The following is a 23,772-nucleotide window of genomic DNA, read 5'->3' as shown; positions in this document are numbered from 1 at the left end:
AACAATGAAACCTAACAAGGCTAATCACAAAGTTTAAAGGAGTCTGTAGGATTAATCAGGGCATACAAAAGCTATTTATGAAGACATAGAAGAATTCTCTCCTTTAAGCCAGCATCTTTATTGTTTAGGTCAAGAGAATCAGGGCTTTGTGAAAGCTGAAATCCAATAGTAGTTAGAAAACCACCTAGTTTAACTTAGTCAAAGCAGCTGGAGATCCCCAGCCTTGTTAGCACGCAAACCTGGTGGTCTGGCCAGATTCTGCAAAGATTGAGAGAGGTTAATTCAGTAACAGAAGAAGATTCTTGCCCAATCCCTCAGCTGGAAGATTGTATTGGTAAGGCTAGCATTGGCAGATTTCTTATTAACCAAATTTATTTAAGGGATACTGGCAGGTGCTTCCTACATCCCTAGCTAGATACTATATATACTTTGTCACATAGATGGCAAATGTTGCCATTCAGGCTGAAAAATGCACCAGCCAATTTTCAGAGACTGATGTAGCAAGTGATAGTCATTTTGTTTACCTTGATGATGGGCTGGTATACAGTAACACTTGAAAAGACTATTTGAAATAATTTAAAAAAGGACAATTTTCTGATGTGGTAATAAACCTTGGCAAAAGTGAGTTTAAGAAATTGTGGGCAACTTATCTCAACCATCCAGTAGTGCAAGGACAAGTGCTGATAAGAATAGCAAAAGCATAGGTTTTGGTGGGGTTTCCTGCCACTAAAAGCAAGAAATTAGGAGGTTTTTGGGGATGTGCGGTTTATATAGCAGGTGTGTAACTGTCACAGTGCTATAGCTGCTTCACTGATAGATTTGTTATTAAGAGAATAAAGAAGAAAAATCATGGGTATGCCAAGCAAGTTCTGAAAGGGGGAAAGCCATTTTGACTAACAGCAGCATTGTAATTTCACTCACCCCTTTGAGGTAGCAATCGATCCAAATGACTTGGAGGTTGAGACAGTTCAAATGCAAGATGATGGGTCGGGCATAGAGAAGTCAGCGAGATAGTTTTCTAAAAAGGTAAATTAACACCAAAAAAGGTACTCCACTGTGGAAAAAGAAACTATGGGACTGATGCTGACTCTTAAACACCATCGAGGTATACATATGCAGTGGTTACAGAAAAACAAGGTACCTACTGATTGTAACCTTGAAGCCTTCTGGAACAATAAAAAATACTAGGGTCTTTGGTGGAGTTTGCTCTTTTACTTAAATATTGTTCATATTGCAAGGAGACCAAATATGATTCCTGATTGGAACTTTTTTTGTACAAGGCATCTCTTCGTTATCCCATGCCTTGTGATAACTACTTGTTTATGGGAGACCACCTGTTTTGAACTGTCAAGTTTCAGAATCTGCATTGGACATTGTTTGGTGTAGTTGGGGAGTAGCTTGCTGAAAGAACTAAGCTTCCCAGCTCAGTTCTCTTATGTCTGGAAAAGAACACTTTAGGTCCAACTGCTCTCAAACATGAAGCCTCTGGAAGACTTTGTCATTCTTTCTTGAATGACTGCAGCTGTAAAGGTCCCCAGACACAACTGCATGTCTCCAATGAAATCTGTCTTTGTCTGCAAGAATGTCAGAGCAACATCTCAAGTCTTATTATTTTTGCCTTCAAGAAGCAAACACATTGGCCAAAAGTGCTTTCTATAAATAATGAATCTCTGCAAAGGCAAGTCTGCTTTTTGTAAACAAAAGCTTGTTGTATATGGTCACTGCCTAGTTTTCTGTGGAAAGAAAAAACAATATGTTGTTTGAAATGATCTACCAGTCTTTGGGATGTAAAGCCTACATACCTGGCGTCACACTAGTAATTAAATTCATAAGCAACACTATTCATTTGGGTGATAAACAGAATATCTTTTCGGCCAGCCAAAACTTTCAACTCAGTAATCCAACATTAGATGTTTTCTGGATAATCCTGAGTTTGTGAAGAATTATACTGATAAATAATTTACAATTGTCAGTCAGGCTCGCAGTGCGGCACACATTCTGTACTGGAAGCTACATATACTAATACACAGAACCCTGTTCTTTGTAGGCAGAAGAAAAAACATAGCTGCACACCAATGAAAATAGGTGACAGGTATTCGTGAGTTCATTTCTCAGGGTAATGTCTCAAACAATCACAGTCAACTTGCCTGGTTTAAAATCGGAACAAAGCTTGACAGTTAATGATCAGTCGTCATTAACTGGGGCATTCTTCACAGCAATGGCTCTACTAGAGCTGACTTGCCAAAAAGAATCAGTAAAATGTTGGTTTTCTCCTAAAACTGGCATTCTTGTGAATTGTCACGATGGATTTAAGATGAAAAGCTTTGACAGAAAGTGTCTTTTAACAGTACTCATCTTGTGTGTTTGTTAAAGAAAGCTGGTTAATGAATCTTTTTATTCTAAGTCTAATATAGAGAAAGCATACAATTGGCCATTTTGGGAACTGGGTAAAACAGCTAAATTCATGTTGCAACTTATTGAAGAGTTGATATAGAGAATGACAGTGCACTCTTCCCATATTAGTTGCAATAAAGGTTAATAGAATCTTGGCCTTGATCCCCAGGACACTGGGATACAAAAGTGAACAAGTTTTTCATATTCAGTTACATAATCCTTGGTTATACCACACCTGTTGCACTACATTTGTTTTTTTGGGCACTAAAGCTCAACTATTTTGTTTTGGGGAGGGAATGTATAAATTCATCAGGAGTACTTCAGGTTTAAAGTATAATATTAAAAATATTCACTACATTTCTGTGCCCTTGAACTTAAAAAGTTGAGGAATCCTCTAATCCAGGTGTTGAAAAATGAAGGTATTTGAAAGACTAGATAACAGAAACATATTTTCAGATGAGCTATTCAAGAAACAAGGGGCCATAACTTGAAAATGATAGCCAGGCCATGTAGGATTTAACTCAAGATTTACTTTATCCGCACAAAGGCAGTGGAAATATGGAATTCTATCCTCCATAAGGCAGTGGATGGTAGAGTTCAATTAAAATTTTAAACACTGAGATTGGTGCAGTTTTCAGATAAGGGCATCAGGATATGAATGGCAGTAAAGTGAGCTTAGGTATAGTTTAATAAATCTATGGCAGAATAAATTTAAGGACTTAATTGACTCACTTTTCTTCTCATGAAACAGAAAACGTAGCAATACAAAATGTAGAAGGTCTTCTTTACACACTTTAATTTAGATAGGAAATATGTCTCCAATCTGGAGAAAACTGCCGTGAACACAATATATAGTAAATACTGTAACAGAAAGGAAACTTTTTAAAAAGCAATTTAGCATTAATGAAAAGAGAAAATTGGGCTAAACAAGACACATCTAAAGAGATTAATAGGTTACTTGATTTCCAATGGTACAGAATGGGCAACTTCATGGTCTCCTGTACATTAAAAACAACGTGTTCACTGACAAGTTCTCAGATGGAAAGTAGGCTTTTTTGGTTGGTTATAAATATCAAGGTGAACTACAAAATTACTATCTATGGCAAGCTGCCGGCAGTACAAGTATCTTGTTGCCATCATAATGTGATGTAGATATGGTGCGACATCTGAAATTAATACACAGGTGGTCTAAAAACAGTGCAGATGGGGAAAAGTCAATTTGGTTGCTGTTGTAAACCCATGCACTTGCAAAAAATGCACATTCTATTCAATAAAGTGAAATCAAAAAGGAATATATTGGCTGGGGAAAATGACATACACTTACTTTCTTGAATTCTGTATGAAATATTGTGAATGGTAGTACTTTGGATTTGTGTTCTCAGAAATAAAAGCTCCACTCTTGACTCAGCTTCATTTATTCAGCAGTATACTGCTTGGAAGTATAAGTTTTCCTTTTTTGAGTAGTTTTAGTTTAACAAGACCAAAATAACACAGAAGGGGAACAGTTTGGAAGAATAGCCTTAAAACCCTCCTGTTTGATATTATGAGGTGGTAAGAATTAGATTCCACAAAGTGGGGATCCAATAGTAATCCTTGGCATACCCTGCAAATGATAAGCCTTCAGCATACTTGTTAATAGAGATAGAAATGTTTGCTACAATATGTTGCCACGACAGCATGATGACATCAACTTGTTCTGTCTAAACAAGAGTCAAGTGCGGTGCTGGAAAAGCACAGCCGGTCAGGCAGCATCCAAGGTGCAGGAGAATTGACATTTCGGGCATAAGCCCTTCATCAGGAATGAGGCTTGTGGACTGGGAGGGCTGAGAGCTAAATGGGAGGTGGGTGGGGTTGGGGGGTGGGGGGGAGGTGGAAAAGTAGCTGAGAAAGTGATAGCTCGATGAAGGTGAGGGAGAAGGTGATAGGTCGGGGGGTGGGGTGGTGGTGGAGTGGATAGATGGGAAAGGTGATGGACAGGTCAGGAGGGTGATGCCGAGTTGGAGGCTTGGGACTGGGATAATGTGGGGGAAATGAGGAAACTGTTGAAATCTACATTTATCCCATGTGATTGCAGGGTCTGAAGGCGGAGTATGAGGCGTTCTTCCTCCAGGCGTCAGATGGTAACCATTTGGCATTTGAGGAGGCCCAGGACCTGCATGTCCCTGACAAGAGTGGGAGGAGGAGTTGAAATAGTCTTCCCCTCACTCACTCCAATCACGCGCCCTCACAACGCATCACCCTCGACTTCAACCACAACCTCATCATCAAACCCGCAGACAGAGGGGCGCACCGACCTCTACACCGCTGAAGCCAGGAGCCAACATGCAGACACCTCCTCCTACTGCCCCCTCGATCAAGAATAAGGTAATCTCTCATTCTTAGGGACGCCAATGAGTGCAGCCCTAAACCACAGAATGTCTTCATATAAAACAGTCCCTCCATACCAAGGATCAGCCTACTGAACCTTCTCTGGACTGCGACCTCACCTCCCATCACAATACCATCATCTCCCAGACTATCTACAACCTCATCACCTTTGGGGATTGCCCAACCACAGCCTCCAACCTCATTATCCATGAACTCCACACCACCTGATTCTACCTCCTACTAAAGATTCACAAACCTGACTTCCCTGTTCGACCCATTTTCTCAGCGTGCGTCTGTGACACTGAATCCATCTCTGCCTACCTTGACACCATCCTGTCCCCCTTAGTCCAGGAACTCCCCACCACCCATACCCTTCACCTCCACCAAGATTTGTTTCCCCGGCCCCTAACGCCTCATCTTCACCTTGGACATCCAGTCTCTGTACACGAAGGCCTCCAAACCCTCCATTTCTTCCTCTCATGCTGTCACAACCAGTACCCTTCCACCGACACCCTCATCCACCTGGCTGAACTGGTCTTTACCCTTAAAAACTTTTTTCCTTCCAATCCTCCCGCTTTCTCCAAACCAACGGGATAGCCATGGGCACCCACGTGGGACCCAGCTACGCCTGTTTCTTTGTTGGTTACATGGAACAGTCCATCTTCCGCAGTTACACAAGCACCAACCTCTACCTATTGCTCCACTTTATCAATGACTGTATCGGCGCCACCTCTCCCACGAGGAGGTTAAATAGTTCATCTACTTTACCAACATCTTCCACCCTGACCTCAAATTCACCTGGACCATCTCAGACACCTCCCTCCATTTCCTGGACCTCTAACCACGGACATCTACTACAAGCCTACAGTTACCTATACGACACATCCTCCCATCCGAGCTCCTGTAAAAATCCATCCCTTATTCCCAATTCCTCCGCCTCCACCACATCTGTTCCCAGGATGACTAATTCCACTTTAGAAAATCCTAGGTGGCCTCCTTCTTCCAAGATTGCATTTTCCCTTCCCACATGGTTGACGATGCCCTCCAGCGCATCTCCTCCACTTCCTGCACCACTGCCCTTGAACTCCACCCCTCCTAACACAACAAGGACAGAACCCTCCTAGTCCTCACCTTCCATCCCATCAATGCCCGCATACATTGCATCATACTCTGCCACATCTGTCACCTACAAACCAGATACATATTTCACTCCCCAACCCCATTAGCATTCTGGAAAGACCCTTCCCTCCGCGACTCCCTCATCAGCCCCCCCACTAGCCCACACCCCACTCCTGGCACCTTTTCTTGCCACCGCAGGAAGTGCAAAACCTGCGCCCACACCACTCCCCTCACCTCCATCCAAGGCCCCAATGGATCCTTCCTAATCCGAAAGAAATTTACCTGTATCTCAACCAATGTCACCTACTGTATTCACTGCATCCAATGTAGTCTCCTCTCCATTGGACAGACAGGATGCCTTCTTGCGGATCATTTCAGAGAACATCTCTGGGACACCCGCACCCATCAGCCCCACCGCTCTGTGGCTGAACACTTCAACTCCCCCTCCAAATCTGTCAGGGACATGCAGGTCCCGGGCCTCTTCAACCACCAAACCATTACCATCTGATACCTGGAGGAAGAATGCCTCATATTCCACCTTGGGACTTTGCAACCACATGGGATAAATCTGGATTTCAAGTTTCCTCATTTCCCCTCACTCCACATTATCCTAGGCCCAAGCCTCCAAGTTAGCGCCGTGCTCCTGACTATCAATCATGTTTCCCATCTATCTGCTCAGAATCCCACCCCCCCCCAACCTATCACCTTCTCCCTCATCTTCATCGACCTATGGCTTTCTCAACTACCTTCCCTGCAACCCTACCCCCTTGCCATTTATCTCTCAGCCCTCCAGCCCTCCAGCCTTATTCCTGATGAAAGGCTCATGCCTGAAATGTTGATTCTCCTGCTCCTCAGATGCTGCCTGACCTGCTGTGCTTTTTCAGCACCACACTCAACTCTGATCTCCAGCATCTTCAAACCTCACTTTCTCCTCTATGAACAAGAGGAAGAGTAGTGGCTGGCATATTTACCAGAATACTACTGAAATTTTTGACATGCAGGTTTCACTGTGATAATAGTAACAACTTCATTGTTAAAGGTCTGCCAAAATTGCAGCACACGGATACAAGAGCCTAGTGAAGGCTGAAACATGTACATGTGTTAGAGGAAGTTGGTCTCCCAGGTTGCAGAAGGTAAGATTTAAGTGCTATGTAGAAAGGGAAAAGAAAGGACAGTGCTATTGCTCATGGACCAATAGTACAATAGTAACCTGCTCAATGACACTCATATTGTGATTTGCAAGGATCAGTCATTATAGCATTGATCCAAACATGGTTAAAAGATCTGAACTTTAAAGGAGAGAGCCTTGATATCAAGACTGCTTTTAACCAATTGTGGCATCAAGTAGTCCTTGCAAAACTACAGTCAGTCAATGGGAATCGGAGGAAATCTCTTCAAGGACATTGTTGGAGTCATACCTGCCATAAAGGAAGATGGCTGTATTTATTGGAAGCCAGTCATCTTAGCTCTAGTGTACATCATTTGATATTATCCTGGGCCCAACCATTTTCAGCTGTTTCATCAATGATCTTCCCTCCATGATAAGGCCAGAAGTGAGGATGTTCACTGATGATTGCAATGTCATGTATCATTCTTTACCCCTCAGATACTGGAGCAATCCATGTGCATATATAGCAAGCCCTGAACAACGTCCAGATTTGGGCTAACAAGTGGCAGTAATATGCACGTCATTGAAGTGTTATGCAATGACCATCTCAAACAAGAATCTAACCATCACCTTTTGACATTACTGCCACTAAATTCCCTAATATCAACATCCTTGGGGTTACCATTGTCAAGAAACTAAGCTGGACTAGCTGTATAAATGCTATGGCCACAAGAGCAGAGCAGAGGGTGGAAGTCATGGAGGGCATGACTTATCTCCTGATCCCCCAAAGCTTGTCCATCATCCATAACACCTATGTCAGGAATGTGATGGAACACTCCGAACTTGCTTGGATGAGTGTAGTTCCAATAACACTCAAGAAACTTGACACCATTTAGAATAAAGCAGTTGACTGATTGGCACATGTTCAAACACTCCACCACCAATGCACAGTAGCAGCATGGTACGCTATCTACTAGATCCACTGCAGAAATTCACCAAAGTTCTTGGACAGCACCTTCAAAATTCATGATTATTACCATCACGAAGGATAAAGGCAGCAGGTACACGGGAACACCACCGTGTGCAAGTTCCTCTTCAAGCCACTCACTATCTTGATTTATAAAACTGGTGGTGTTTTTCAGTGTCCCTGGGGAAAAATCCAGGAACTCTCTCCCTAACAGCATTTTGGATGTTCTTAAACTAAATGGACTGCAGAGGTTCAAGAAAGCAGATCGCCACCAGTTTCTCAAGGGCAACTAGGGTGGGCAATAATTGTTGACCCAGCCAATGAAACATGCATTTCCTAACAAACAGAAAAAAATGTAGAAAGGTCACATTTAGAAGAGACCTCCAGAAGAACATCATATATTTCTTTTGCTGTTAACAAAGGATTCTTCTGTTAATGCTAATTAGTACATTTTTCTGTAGGGTGAAGAAATTTCAATAGCCTATATACTACCACAAGCAGATGGTGACTTAGTGGTAATATCACTGAATCAGTAATTTGGAAGGCCATGATAATAATTTGGGAACATGGATTCAAACCCAAGCATTAGAGCTGGAAAAGTCTAAATTTAATAAAATCTGGAATGCAAAACTTATCTCAGTAAAGATGACAATGAATAATAATGACTAATGCATTTTAAGGAAATCAGCCATCTTGACCAGGCTGGCCTATACACATGACTCCAGATTCCCAGCATTGTGGCTGACTCCTAACTACCCTCACTTGGTTCAAGGGCAATTTAAGGTCAGGAAACAAAAGCTGCCCTTGCCAATAACACCCCACATCCCATGAAGGAATAATTTAAGAAATATACAATGTAATGTTTTCCCCATCACATTTTTCCACTCTGAAACAAAAGGTTAGATGCTAGATGTAGTGATCGTAAAGAGGTTAGCCTCATTGCATATGAGTTCCCTGATTGGTCCAATCAGCGACCCCTGGCTGACAGATAAAAAGAGGAGTGTCAGAAATTCTGGCACTCTGATAGCTGACTCTGAAGAGGAAGTACTAAAGTCAAGGATGGCTCATGTGTAAATAAAGGGTGACTTGGTGACAGGATACCAGCCACTGTGGAGTTATTTCACCAGGAGAGGTACACAGCACTTTGACGTAAATGTGGTGTGGACTGGGATGAGGATTGCTGGAAAGCCAAACAAGTTAATGACAGCATGCTGCATATTGAACCAAAGATAGAGATACAGACATGCAGTTTGATAGTAATAAGATCATAAGACACATGAGCAGAAGCAGGCCATTCAGCTTATCGGCTCAGTGGTTAGCACTGCTGCCTCACAGCACCAGGGTCCCAGGTTTGATTCCAGCCTTGGGTGACTGTGTGGAGTTTGCATTCTCTTTGCGTCTGCGTGGGTTTCTTCCTGGTGCTCCGGTTTCCTCCCACAGTCCAAAGATGTGCAGGTCAGGTGAATTGGCCATGCTAAATTGTCCCATAGTGTCAGGTCAATTAGTCAAAGGGAAATTGGTCTGGGTGGGGTATTATTTGGAGGGCAGGTGTGACTGGTGGGGCTGAAGGGCCTGTTTCCACACTGTAGGGAACCTAATCTAAAAAAAAAGTCTGCTCTGCCATTCATGAAATCATGGCTGATCTGATATCCCAAAGCTTCACTTTCCTGTCGTTTCCAAATACTCCTTGATACCTTTATTGAATAAAATCTTTCCAACTCAGCCTTGATTATACTCGGCCTGTACAGCTCTCTGAGATACAGAATTCCACAACTTCACTATCCTCGAGAGAAGAAATTTCTCTCATCACTGTCTTAAACATGTGACCCTGTATTCTGAGATTATGCCCTTTGCCCTGGACATTTCCATAAAGAAAAACAACCTTTCCGCACATAACCTATTCTATCCCCTAAGAATCTTGTAAATTCCAATAAGGTCATCTCTCATTCTTAGGAAGTCCAATGAGTTCGGCCCAACCTACAGAATGTCTTCGTACAAAACAGTCCCTCCATATCAAGCATCAGCCTACTGAACCTTCTCTGGACTGCCTTCAATGCTAGTATGTCTTTCTTTAGATGTGGGGTGCAAGATTGTTCACATTATTCCAGTTGTGGTGTTACTCGTGCATTATATAGTCTTAGCACGACTTCCTTATTTTTATCCTCTATTCTATTTGAAGCAAAAGGTCAACAATCCATTTACCCGTTCTGGGGAACTGGCCAGAATATACTCTCTGAATATTTCCTCGTGGATACTTCTGCCAATTAGGCTATCCCAATCTATATGAAGACAGAGGTCATCCATGATTAATGCATTGCATTTTACACATAACACATTCTCTCCTGATTTGTTCTCAGTCCTGCCGAATAGCTACTGTTAGGGAGTCTGAAGTTTACTCATACCTTCTTCAGGGGCTCGTAATTACAAGTGCAAGTTCTTTTTTCTAATGACAAGGTAAGTGTTAGTCACTGCAAATAAGGAGATAGTGGTAGTACAGCATTGTCATTGGGTTTGTATTCCATTGGGGACATAAGTTCATAGCCAAGCACAGTGGCAGGAATTCACAAAGGCTGCTCAGATAGCACCTTCCAAATCCACAAATATCTGGAAAGATAAATGCTGCAGATAAATGGAAACACCATTTATCCCCTGCAAGATACACACCATCATGACCTGGAAATATATTGCTGCTCTTTCAGTGTTGCTGGGTCAAAATCTGGAATTTCCTCTTTAATGGCATTATGCAAGTATCTACAACATATGGCCTGCAGTGGTTCAGAAAGGCAGCTCACCAGCACCTTCTTAAGTCAAACAGCTGTGAAACTGCTGCAGCTATCTGGGGCTAGTAATTACAAATGTAAGTACTCTTGCTAATGATATGGTAAGTTTTGGCAATGGCAAATGAGGAGATGGTGGTACATCAGTACTGTCATTGTTTAAACTAATTGAATTTAAAGAAATTGGGAATGTGTAATATCTTCTCAGTTATACTGCTGTGGAACTATTACCAATTTAATTAAAAGCCAGTTGGTTCACTAACATACATGATCTTTACATGGCTTGGACTATATGTGACTCCAGACTACAGTAATGTAGTTGACTCTTAGCTGACCTCTGAAATGACCAGCGAGTCATTCAGTTCAAGGGCAGTCAGGAATGGGGAATAAATGTTTAATCAATGACTCCAAGTGTGCTTTACATACAAGAAAACAAAGTCCAACTAGACATTATTTTAGAGTCTTTAAATTATGGTTATTACTAAGGTTCCAGATGCTTTTCATGGGGCGGCACAGTGGCTCAGTGGTTAGCACTGCTGCCCCACAGCACCAAAGTCCCAGGTTCAATTCCAGCCTCGGATGACTGTGTGAAGTTTGCACATTCTCCCAGTGTCTGTGTGGGTTTCCTCCCACAGTCCAAAGATGTGCAAGTTAGGTGAATTGGCCACGCTAAATTGCCCATAGTGTTAGGTGCAATAGTCAGAGGGAAATGGGACTGGGTGAGGTACTCTTCGGAGGGTCGGTGTGGACCTGTTGGGCTGAAGGGCCTGTTTCCACACTGTAGGGAATCTAATCTAAAAGATGCTTTACTCCTGGTCATACATATTTCAAAGAAAGCACTCAAAATCAAATATTGACACATCACACAAAATACTATCATCTTGAAAGAACTGTATCATTTTATTAACTGTGCCTTTAAAAAACTGAGGACTGCAACATGAAAGCTTCATATTTTTTTGCAAGGGCATTTGACATCTATCGTGAATTACAGCAGTATGAGTTCAGTACAAGAAAAGCGTATTCTTGGTTCTGGTCCTTGCAAATGAGGTGGGCCGAATGGATCAAGTATCTGTACGGGAACATTTAGGGTCCAGTGGTCAGTCTATAATAAGTTTCAGGATGGTGGTGGAGGATGATGTGCAACAATCTAGACTAAGAAAAATAAGTTGGCAGAGAGCTGACTTCAATGGGACAGGAGCAGAGCTGGGCAGGATTGATAGGAACAAGAGGTTGGCAAGATAAGCAGTACCGAACAAAGGACTACCTTCAAAGAGCAGATGGTTTGGGTGCAGTTGAGGTTTTTCCCTTAAATGGGAAAGGTAGGTCAAACAAATCCAGAGTTCCCTGGATGACAAAGGATGTGGAAATTGACATTAGAAAGAAAAAGTGTGCTTGTGACAGTTGTAAATCATAAATTGCATTTGAGAACCAAGGGGGATACTGAAGGTTTAGAGGGGAGGTGAAAAAAGTAAATAAGAGAAGCAAAGGTGAATTATGAGAAAAGACCAGCAGCAAACATGAAGGGCAATTTCAAGCTTGTTGATAGCACATAAATAGCGAAAAGTGATAACAGGAGTAGGCGAGCCAATTAAAGATATAAAAATGGGTTTTACAACTGGGGTCAGTGGGAATGACAAGGTATTAAACAAACATCTGTTTTTACAAGATGATGCTGCCCCCAGGCCAAGATGCCAGAGAACAAAAATAAAACACCCATTTGAGAGGAATACCCAATGCTGCTTCTTGATCCTTGGAATACATTTCCCTATATAACAAATGCTAGCCCCTTGATCAATACCAAGAATGACAAGAACAACAATGGTTGAGACACTACCACCTCCAAAACACACAAAACTTGACTTTGATAGTTTTAATCTATTCTGGAATCCAATCCTTGGAATTCCTTACTTACTATAATTGAATAGTCACCTTCATCACAAACATCAATAACTTGCATTTAAAGTGCACTTTTAACATAATAAATTGTCTCAAGGTGTGTTTATCAAAGTTTACAAAGCACTACGTACAGAGATATTTGGACAGATCATCAAAAACTTGGTCAAGTAGATGAATTTATGGATTACCTTAATGGATTAGAGGTCAAATAGTACAGAACCGTATGGAGAGACTTCCAGATCTTAGAGCTCAGTTAGCTGAAGGAACAATGGTGGAGCAATGTAATCTGGGATGCTCAAAAGGCCAGAATTGGATGAAGACAGATTTCTCAGATTGTTGTAGGGCTGGAGGTGATTGTGGAGTTTGGGAGAAAGAAGGCCATGGAGAGATTTGAAAATAACCATGAGACTTTTTAAAATCAAAGTACTGGCAGACCATCATCCTTTGCAACTCAGTTCAGCACAGGGAGAAACGGTGAAAGGGACTAGGTGTCAGTGTTGTGAAGTTGGTGGGTGTAAAATTGTAAAATGGGGAAAGCATTGCATGGTCGCTTTAAAAAATAATAATGTTTTTTCTATGCTTAGTAATTCAAAAAGGATGTCTGTGGATTTGCAGGTGCACAAGAGCACCTGAATTGAAACACTTGTATCGAAAGGGCTGTGCGGTTAGCAATCCAGGCAAGAGTTTTGTTTTGCTATCAAAAGAAGTTTGAATTTAGCCAAATCAATTTAAAGTAGGCCCTTAGCTACCAAAAACCTATTAAATTTAAATCTGATGGTTTTGACAACCTAGGCCAATCTGAAATGTATGGATAGGTCATCAAGGGTATAAAAGATGTGGCATTTGGAAAATCAGGGACAGCAACTGCCATCTGGTTAACCACCATCACCCCTAAAGAGAAAGTCACTGGCTCTCACAGAATTCTCAAAGCTCTCAGAGAAACCATAATTTAACTAAAGGTTACCTAAGCCACTCTTAGCTAATATTCCTGACATAAGAATTTGATAGAGAAAGGCATTCCTGAAAGAAGATCAGTGGAGAAGGCAAGATGTACAATGGCTGTAATTTCAAGGGACTAAGTTCTAATTTTTTTATTATTTTGGTTTATATAAGTGGGACTTCTATTTATTGGAACAGCAAGCCATTAGAATTTTGTTTTGTTTGGGAATAGTTAGTAGTTAAGGGGGAATTGTTTGGATTGTTGACAGTTCAGTTTGTTCACGGTTAGTGTTAGATAAATAAATTATTACTTGGTGATTATAGAGTGAATGAAAAGGAGTTCATTTCATTTAACCATTCCTTTATAACAGCTGGAGGGTGAGAAGCAGGTTATACCACTTTTCACACTTCTTTTTAACAGATTATAGGGCCAGGCGAGTCTTTCAGGGTATTTCGGTTTTAGTTATGGGGGGGGGGGCTCGACTTCATGAGAGCATTGGAGCAATTACAGTTTTAGGTGACAAAGACAAGGGTCAAGATTTAACCAACAGATGCACTAAAGGGATTAAACAGGTGATGTTATGAAGATGGAAGCAGGTGGTCTAAATGATGAGTAGGATATAGTGCTGGAAGCTGAGTAAAGATTATGAACTGTCTGGTTCAGCCACAGACAGTGCTGAGAGAGATGAACTCGGTGGCCTGAAGCTTGCGATGAGTAGCAGCAGTTGATTTGAGAAATTATCAGCTCATCTAATACTGCTTATCAGAGGCTGGGTCATCAAGTGATAACATTGACTTTCTTTTTAATAATGTTCCTGAGGAGCAGTATGAAGATGAGAAACAGAAAAAGTTAGGAGACTCCAGAAGTAATAGTACGAATGTCTGAAAAGATGCTAATGCTGGTTAAGGCAGCACTTACTACTTTGAGGGAACTATGGATGGGCAATAAATAAAAAATTATCAATACCATCCGTGTAATGTGAATTAAAACAAAAGAGATATATATATTTTTAAAAAATGTTTTTATTACTTGTTACTATCTCGATTGTGAAGTAAACCTATAAAATGTTATTCTGTTTTCTCAAACGCTTTAAAGTGAATTATTTGTATTCTCAGGTGATGATCAGGTGATGTTCTACTTTCTGAACCATCCATTTACCTTAAATGCAGTTAAAGATATCTACTGCTGAAATACACTGAACTTTAAGTAACAAATGTACTCAACAATTATTTGGTACAATAAGTCATTATACTCATCAAACATATTACCAATAAGCATTCATTTCTTTAGTAATATGTTGACAAGATTAATTAAAAAGAGGTTATTCCAACCTGGCGCCATTATCAAGTACAATTGGGCACTGAAGGCTTAAATTTTACTCCCATTTTAAAGGGTGTATTATACATTAACTTTAGAACATTTTAAATCTGATGCCAGAATATGAGCACTAAGGCAGGCAAGTTATCTGACTCCTGATTGCATATGGAATGTAGAATTTTAGTTCCATGATACAAAGTAAAAGTAATCTAACAGTTCAGTTTACATTCCACTTTGCTGAAGAAGACCATCTCCACTTCGCACTCAGGCAACATTTCTACCTTCATGAACTCCTAACATCAGAGGAAAATTGCTTTCAGAAAAACAACATGTCAACACTCTGGAACAACCAGAAGCACTGATGAAAGGTTAATTAACTAAAACATTAGCTGTGTTTTTTCTCCACTGATGCTCTGGGTCTATCAAGTATTTCCAGACTTTTCCATTTTTATTTCAGGTACAAAAGGCTGGAATAGTTTGCTTAGACTACCTGAGTTTGAAGTGGTATTACAATGGAAATACTGGTGCATTGGATATAATGGCTTGGGTTTCCAAGAGCCAGGTAATTGTTATTTCAGTGTGAATGGGAGACACGCATGGGAACCCTGTCAAATCACCATCACAGCAAACGCTGAAAGAATTGCTCAGGTAATTCAAGATTCTGTTTGGAAAATCCTGTTCTCGAAAACATCAGGAAATTTGGAGGGTTCCAATGAAAGTAGGAAATATTTATTCAATTGACCCCCATACTTACCCCACACACCTGACTATGACCTGACACCTCTGGGACCCAAAACCCCAAACCGATTCCAGACCAGACACCCCTTCACCTGCTCCAGATCAGATCACACTTCTCCTGCTGTGGACCTGAACCCCCCCTAACCCCCCCAAGGGGTTTGGTTTGCCTTCCTCTGACAATTCTGCATGATGAAAGACCCGTCAAAATGGAACTAGGGTTCCATATTTCTGAAAGAACCTTGATAGAAATCTCTTGTCAGAAACATGGAGCATTTTCCTTTCATTTAAAAAAGGTGCAGAGTGACAATCTGAATGGGATTGACATTCCCCAGAAAATCCTATTCAATGTATTTTATTCTAAAGGAGTTTGGAGAACCAGACCATTGGGAACTTCACCAGAGCTCATCAATAAATGTAAACTGGCAACCTATGGAATTGTGATTACTCCACTTCAAACTATACTTAAAAAGAAATAGAATATGCTTTGCACACAATGAAGTCTAACCTGAATGAGGTATGCTGGCACAGTAATAACGCAGGCAGACAGAGATGTTCTGAGAAGTCCACGGAGTGCATACAGAAATTTGGTCAGACCGCAGGCATGTTTGGGGTTTTCATGAACATCAATGTCCTCTCCCCACAGCAGTGAGCCAAGCGAATGGATTCCTATCCGCAGGATATTCCTCTGTTTAATCTGCAGAAAGGAAGTGTAAATGAATGTGACAAAGTAACAAGGCTTTCTTATAAATAACACTCTATCCACACTTCAAATTCTAACTTATGAGAGATATTACAGAAACGAAAATAGAAATTGCTGGAAAAGCTCACCAGGTTTGGCAGCATCTGTGAACAGAAATCAGAATTAAACTTTCAGGTCCAGTGACCCTTCTGCAGGACTGTTCAGAGCATCTTACCACTTGGCATCAGTACTGAGGAAGGGTTACTGGACCTGAAACATTGACCCTAATTTCTCTCCACAAATACTGCCAGACTTGTGAGCTTTTCCAGCAATTTCTGTTTTTTCTTCTGATTTCCAGCATCCACAGTTCTCTCATTTTATTTTATAGAGCTATAACAGATATTGGACAGGTGACAAGGCTCTGAATTTCTGTCTGGACTTGCTTTCCAGCTGCCCAATGGCTCATAAAACAGCTTGTTTCCATGGCATATCAACAGAGAAAGATACCAGTAGGACCTTAATAAGTACTACACTTTTGCAAAGGCTACATAGCTGCTAGCAAAGTGCCAAGAAAGGATCAGCGTATGCTCGGCTTCCAGCTGATTTGGGCCAAGATTCTGTTAACAAAAGCTGCCTGTGGTATCACAGTTTATTCATGCTAGCAAAATGGGTAGTTAATTCCACACTTTCACTTTCATGGAGAAACTTGTTGCTTAGACACAGAAAAAGCAATGTGTAAATTTTTACTCTTTGATCATAAGCAACTAGATGTGACAAAGAAACATAATACATTCTGGAATAGCACAGTAAGGCTAAGGTCAATAGAAGACACTGTGCAAAGAGTTGCAACAAAAATATCAAGTAAAAATAAACCTTATTGCAAAAGTCTGTTCAGTTAGAAGTGACTTAGTTGAAAGGTTCTAAGGGTGTGTGTGCGTGTCACTTCACCAAAAATGCTGTTGCTTTCTATGAGATTTCCTGCTTTAGAAGACCTGTCATCTTGCGGCAGAAGCAGCTAGGCACACTGTACTGTGGGAACTGTCATGACATGTCTATTGCCATGGTTACCACTGGGAAGGGGAGAGGTGCCTGTCAGGGACCAATTTACTTCTCCAAAGGGGTTTTGCTTCCACAGGGAAAGACAGCCGGTCCAGATCTGTGTCAAAATCTCAGTAGAGACTGTGGCTGAGCAATAACAAGCTAAATTAACATACAAGTAATATGAATACCAGAAGTTGCTATAAAGGATTTTTTCACTTTGACACCCAGCCTTAGTTAACTTTGTTAACACCAATGCAAAGTCGACTGCACAAGCTCCTTAAAACTCTAATTAGTTGATCTTTCCTTGGTTTCTTGTCACAGTATCCTCAAGGCTATAAGTTTTACAACAGAGATATTTTCATTGCAACATCAACATAAAAAGTTTAATGTGGCTTAATGTGGATTTGGGCTAAGCCACTTTCTCGACTGGACAGCTCCTTTTTAGGTGCTCAGTGACTAATGATGCCAGAGCACACTGCTTATGCACATCAATGCTTGTACCCAATAGAGTTGAGGAAAGCTCAAAACGTGAGGCAAATGCATATTAACATATAACCCATACACTGTCTGTGCAATGCTTGTTTACTTCATCCGTGCTTAGAAACAGCTTGTTCATTGTTGATTATTCCAAGCCCTTCCGGCTGCACCCTGGAGAGCCCTATGAAAACAACATTAGTTACTTGATTACATAAGACACTAAGGGCTTGTGCACCATACCTGGGGACAGACTCCATCAAATCCTTCCTCACGGATGACTCTTTGTATGGATCTAAGCAGCTTGACATAACCAAAGTTCATATTACTGTGAAAAAAAGGTGTGAAATGCGAATCAAATTTTAAAAAACTTAAGCACGTAAATGATAATTTTAAACATTTTATTTTGAACAGCAGTCTTGAAATACGTATCAAAGTTGTGTTTCCACGATTAAAAAAAGAAAAAACTTTGATACTGTTCTCCAAATAACACAAGTAAAATGCAATTTTTGCTTAATCTAAATTAATATAAATGAATTTGCTTTTCCCTAGCTGAGAAACACGAAGCTAAATACCAACACAGCTGAGGTTTAGTGAGTGTATAACTTATGCAATAATATTTTGTTTGGACTATGAACATATGAAATATGAAAACAGAATACGTTGTGCTGACTTGATGTGAACCTATTCAAACAGAACAGCGCAAGAGAGGAACTTGCAAAATATATATAGTTTTCCATAATAGTTAGACTCATTGTTGAATATCTGAAGAAGGACGAATATCTTAGGTTTTGAGTAAAGCATGAAAAACATGTCTTTTGTCCTCCAGTAGATACGTTAAACACAAACTGTTGCACAGGTTCTATTAAAAGCAGTCGTCTGAAGCCTATACAAAACCTTAATTTCATTCTAAACTGCTTAAGTGAAAAGCAAAATTGAACTAATAAATTAAGTTCACAGTACAGTTGTATAAATAAAATGTGCCCTTGGAGACTGCAGTCACTCTCTTCTACTCACTACCTCTGTGACCTGACACAATATGAAAGGAATATTCTGCAGAGACAAGGATGCCTTAATTATGTCAGGCTCACTTACCTCCTAGAAAATTAATGATTTAATGAAGCAACCTAAGAGATGAAACCACCACAGCATTTCTGTGCTAAATCATAGATTAATTAACATATCGTTAATGAACTGCCAATGCAAGCACACCTGATCAAAGTCCTAGTCACCTGAGCTCTTGATGAAAATTTATAATTTTAACAAAAATAACCTTTCCAAAAATGTTTCTGCTTCTTTCTGCCCCACAACCGAAACCATCAAGAAAATCAATATGCAGTTGAGCACAAACATAAAAACATTGTTTATTTGTACTTCATCGCAGTGCAAAGATGGACTTGACAGTGAGCAGTTGTCAGTCTGTTCTGAAATTTTAAATTTATATTTTAATTAAAATATAATATTTGGTGAAAATTCATAGCAAACTACAGGTTTAATTTTCAGTGTCAATAATTATAAGTTCACCACTAACCCTTCAAAATGCACTACATATGTCTGTCAAATAGATCGAATGCATCTGTGAGGCAAAACATACTTACAAGTAAGCTGGTTAAATAACTAAATAACAAGCAAGCTTTGGGCAGCTTGCATCTAGAAATTTTTGGTAATGTTATATCGTCAAACACTCATTACTCCTATATGAACTTCTACTCAATTAAAAGAAAACTTTGTAACTCTACCATTAGCATGAAGTTTCTAACTGTCTTGACAAAATGATGGACATTATATATTGTGCATTTTGAAGGGTTAGTGGTGAAATGATCAATTATTGACATTGAAAATTAAACCTGAAGTTTGCTATGAACTTACACCAAATTTACATTTTTAATTAAAAATAAATTTAAAATTTCAGACCAAACTGACAACTGCTCACTCAAGTCCAGCTTTGTTTATCCGTACTTCACCACAGTGCAAAGTTATGAGGCTAGCTTATGTCAATGTAAACTGAATCAGTAGCATGATGCCAACAGTTACCCAGTACTGTACAATAGATGCAATCCTCCAATTCTGAAGCTGTAAAGATTAATTCATCATCGTGATTTAAAAACAGTTAACTAGTTTGAAAATGGAATCAAATCAGGAGAGCAGCAGGAACAGAGGCAAATCTTGAATACTAAAAACCTGACAATTTCCATGAGCCTCAAGTGAGTATTGTCTTTCCCACAAAAAGGACAGAGGTTTAAATGTATAACCATCAAACAAACAATATAATTAACAGGATGTCAAAGCCAAGGTTATTAAGATCTTAAGATCACTGCATGCCACATGCACATTTTTAAGAACATCAGTTTGTAGAGGTGATCTTTTTCCTTGTCCTTGTTCTGCGTGCCTGGACTTTCAGCTAAGGTAACCAATTTATTAATACTTAACGCTATTGACAGAAAAGGAAAACAAACAATTTTAACCATTTCTGTGAACCCACCCTTAAAAAGAATAACTTGGAGTGGGTCAGCAACCACATTCAGGAATATCAGTTGTGCACGATCGTAAAATAATCTTTTGTATTTTATTTAAGTTCAAAGAAGAAATGGATATTTTACCAACAGTTTCAGTGGAAAACTGAAGCCAAAATTGAAGCAGAAGAGATGACGACTGCATGGTTATTGAAGGTTGACAGCTTTTATGCCCTATAAGGTCATTTAATGAGCAAGAACAGAGACAGAGGAATAAATAGGATTTCCTACTCTAAGCCTTCTCATTAGTTACATTTCAGAAGAAACCTACAAAATATTTTTTATCGTATCTTATGACAGTAATTTTGTTCAACTAAAATTCTCAGAGCATATATCCTACAATGGATGAGCAAAATGAACTTTCAATATATAAATGCTTCACTCCCAGTAACTAACTGTGGACCATTGCTCTGTATCACATCTATTTTAATTCTTCAGCATTGGCATTGACTACAGATTTGCAGCACTATAGATTGCAACACCTACATGATATCCAGTGCCATCAGAAGGCATATAGGCATAGATTTGTTTTGGCAAGTTTCAAAATACTAAAATCTGGCTTCATCTTTAGATTCAAGAGATCTCTGACTACTTAGGCACCCTTTACTTATTTCAGATCTTATTGAAAACCAGCTGACATCCTAAGATGCTATTCATGCTGAGTTGAAAGATACGCTGTTTTATTATTGTGTGGAGGTGCCGGTATTGGACAGGGGTGGAAAAAGTTAAAAATCAAACAACACCAGGTTTAGTCCAACAGGTTTATTTTACTGTTGAACAATAACCTGGTGTTGTGTGATTTTTAACGTTATTTTATTCTAGAATAAGGGATTGAGGGATGATCTAAGAAGGTCATCTGATCATGAAGGGATTGAAAAGACAGACATATTTGTGGGGAGTACAAAACTAATAACAAGGTCGTGAAAAATTCAGGGAAACAAAAAAAAATTTATGCATCTACTATGGTTAGCACTGCTGCCTCACAGCGCTAGAGACCTGGGTTCAATTCCCGCCTCGGGCAACTGCCTGTGTGGAGTTTGCACATTCTCCCAGTGTCTGTGGGGGTTTCCTCCAGGTGCTCTGGTTTCTTCCCACAGTCCAAAGATGTGCAGGTTAGGTGAATTGGCCATGCTAAATTGCCCGTAGTGTTAGGTGAAGGGGTAAATGTAGTGGTCTGGGTGGGTTGCTCTTTGGTGGGTCGGTGTGGACTTGTTGGGCCGAAGGGCCTGTTTCCACACTAAGTAACCTAATCTACTGGCATGATTACAAAGTGGGATTCACTTCAAAAAGAAATAGTTGAAGGGAATAGTGTAAATCATTTAAAACAAAACTTTGTAAATATAGGAGTGATAACATTCGATAAAGTAGGTGGGGGAAGGAGACTCCGCAAGAGCAAAAACAGTTATAGACCAGTTTGGTTAAGGACATTTTTTGTGCTGTTAATACTACTTAATATCGACAAAAGAATTACACAGTGAATGGCAAAGTTTGACATACTCTAATTAATTTACTTAAGTGTTTGTTTTTAAACTGCAAGTTCTGAAGTAATATTTTGATAAATAATTTTTCCTAGTAACATTAATGTTGGCAATAATGTGAAACTGAATTAATTTTCAGGGACTCAGTCAATCTTTTGATCGCTTTCCATTGTCAAATAAATCTACTTGATCTAAACAATCATTTTTTTCTATTGAAATCGTGGTTACACTTTATATTTTAGCAAACTGGTAACTGAAAACGATAATAGACGACATGGTATCCTGGTAACGAGAAAGTCTTACGCTTCCCAAATGATAGTTTCTAAGCAATTGCCAAAGTTAGACCATCAAGGACATGACAAATAGGGTTATTATCTGTAAGTAGATCACATTAGGAAAGAGATTTTAGCTGATTTAACTACCTTTGTCTGAACCTTGAACTGTAATGAAAAGCTGTGCTTTGAAATAAAATGAAAGTTTTCTTTTAACTGGTCTGCACACAATTTTTTTATTTCTATTTGTATACTGTTTTCACACATCAAAACATATATTTGGAAACAATTTGTACTACAAAAACCAATTAAAAGAGAAATTTACTTTTGTTCATTCATGAACTATGGACATTGCTGGCTGTGTCAGCATTTATTACCCATCTCCAGTTGCCCTCAGGAAAGTGCTGGTGAGTTCATGTCTTCAAGTAATGAAGTCCAACAACCATCTTCTTTTGTGCTATGTATGATCCAACCAGAGCAGAGCTTACACTTAAATTCCCATTTTCTACAACTCCTTGATATCACACTTGGTCAAACACACCCTTCATATCAACAGCAGCCATTCTTGCCTCGTTGCCAAATTTAGCTCTTTTGTCCATGGTTGTAAAAGGCCGTAATGAGGTCAAGCGTTGAGGGGCCCTGCTGGAATCCGAAAGTCAGTGAGCAGGTTATTGTTGAGCACTTGCTGCCTGATCTCATTATTGATGACACCTTCCATCACTTTTATAATGATCGAGGGTAGATTAACAGGGTAGAAATTCGCTGAGTGGGATTTGTCCTGCTACCTTGTAAAGGACAAAACTGGGCAATACCTGACATTGTTTGATAGATGCCAGTGTTGTAGCTGTTCTGGAACAGCTTTGCTAGGGTAAGGTAAGTTCAGGAGCTCACATCTTCAGTACTATAGCCAGAATGTTGTCAGGGCCAATGGACTTTACAGTGTCCAGTGACGCCACCATATCTTGATATCACTTGCAGTCAATTGAATTGGCTGAAAACTGACACCTGTGATGCTGGGGATCTATGGAGGAGGCTGAGGTGGATCATCTACTCTGCACATCTGGCAGAAGACTGTTGCAAATATTTCAGCCTCATCTTTTGCAATGATGTGCTGGGAACCATCACCAATCAGGACGTGGAAATTTGTGGCGCTCCGACCTCTAAAGTGTTAATTGATTATTTACCATCATTCACAACTGTCTGTGGCGGAACTGCTGCACTTAGATCTGATCTGTTTGATGTAGAATCACTTACTCCATTACTAGCTGTTTGTGTTAATGAGCATGCAGTCCTGTTTTGCAGCTTCAACAGTTTAAAATTTCATATTTAGGTATTCTTGCTGCTGCTCCTAACATTTTCTCCAGTCTTCTTTATTAAAGCAGGGTTGATGTCTTCTCTTAGTGACAATGGTGGAATGGAGGATATGCTGGGTCATGAAGTTGCAGATTTTGTTGGAGTATAATTCTTCTATTGCCGATGGCTTACACTGCCTTACGGATGCTCAGTCTTGGGTTGCTAGGATCTGTTCAAACTCTATCTGATTTGGCATAGTGACAGTGCCACACAACATGTGCATACTGAATTTGTGGAATTCTTTACCACAGAGGACCAAAGAAGCTGGTCATCAAGTATATTAAAGGACTATATAGACAGATTTTTAATCAGTAAGGGAATCAATGGTTTTAGGGAAAA

General features: G+C 40.0%; 1 protein-coding gene across 4 annotated transcripts in view; it reads right to left on the bottom strand.

Moving 5' to 3' along the window:
• elp4 (elongator acetyltransferase complex subunit 4) overlaps positions 1-23,772 on the bottom strand; it is a 642,250-nt gene that overhangs the window by 498,586 nt on the left and 119,892 nt on the right. For all 4 annotated transcript variants that reach the window (XR_011963758.1, XM_072592591.1, XM_072592592.1 and 1 more), the window contains 2 exons: positions 18,061-18,145; positions 16,129-16,317 (listed from right to left, as the gene is read on the bottom strand). Coding sequence is in view for 3 of the 4 variants with exons in the window: in XM_072592591.1 (XP_072448692.1) it covers positions 16,129-16,317; positions 18,061-18,145 (274 nt within the window). In the remaining variant the exon portion in view is untranslated. The remainder of the gene's footprint in view (positions 1-16,128; positions 16,318-18,060; positions 18,146-23,772) is intronic.

This window comes from Chiloscyllium punctatum, chromosome 22, assembly GCF_047496795.1.
Source record: "Chiloscyllium punctatum isolate Juve2018m chromosome 22, sChiPun1.3, whole genome shotgun sequence".
In the NCBI taxonomy this organism is placed as follows: Eukaryota; Metazoa; Chordata; class Chondrichthyes; order Orectolobiformes; family Hemiscylliidae; genus Chiloscyllium; species Chiloscyllium punctatum.
The sequence above is the reverse complement of the archived record's forward strand: the minus strand, read 5'-3'. Positions and strand labels throughout refer to the sequence as shown.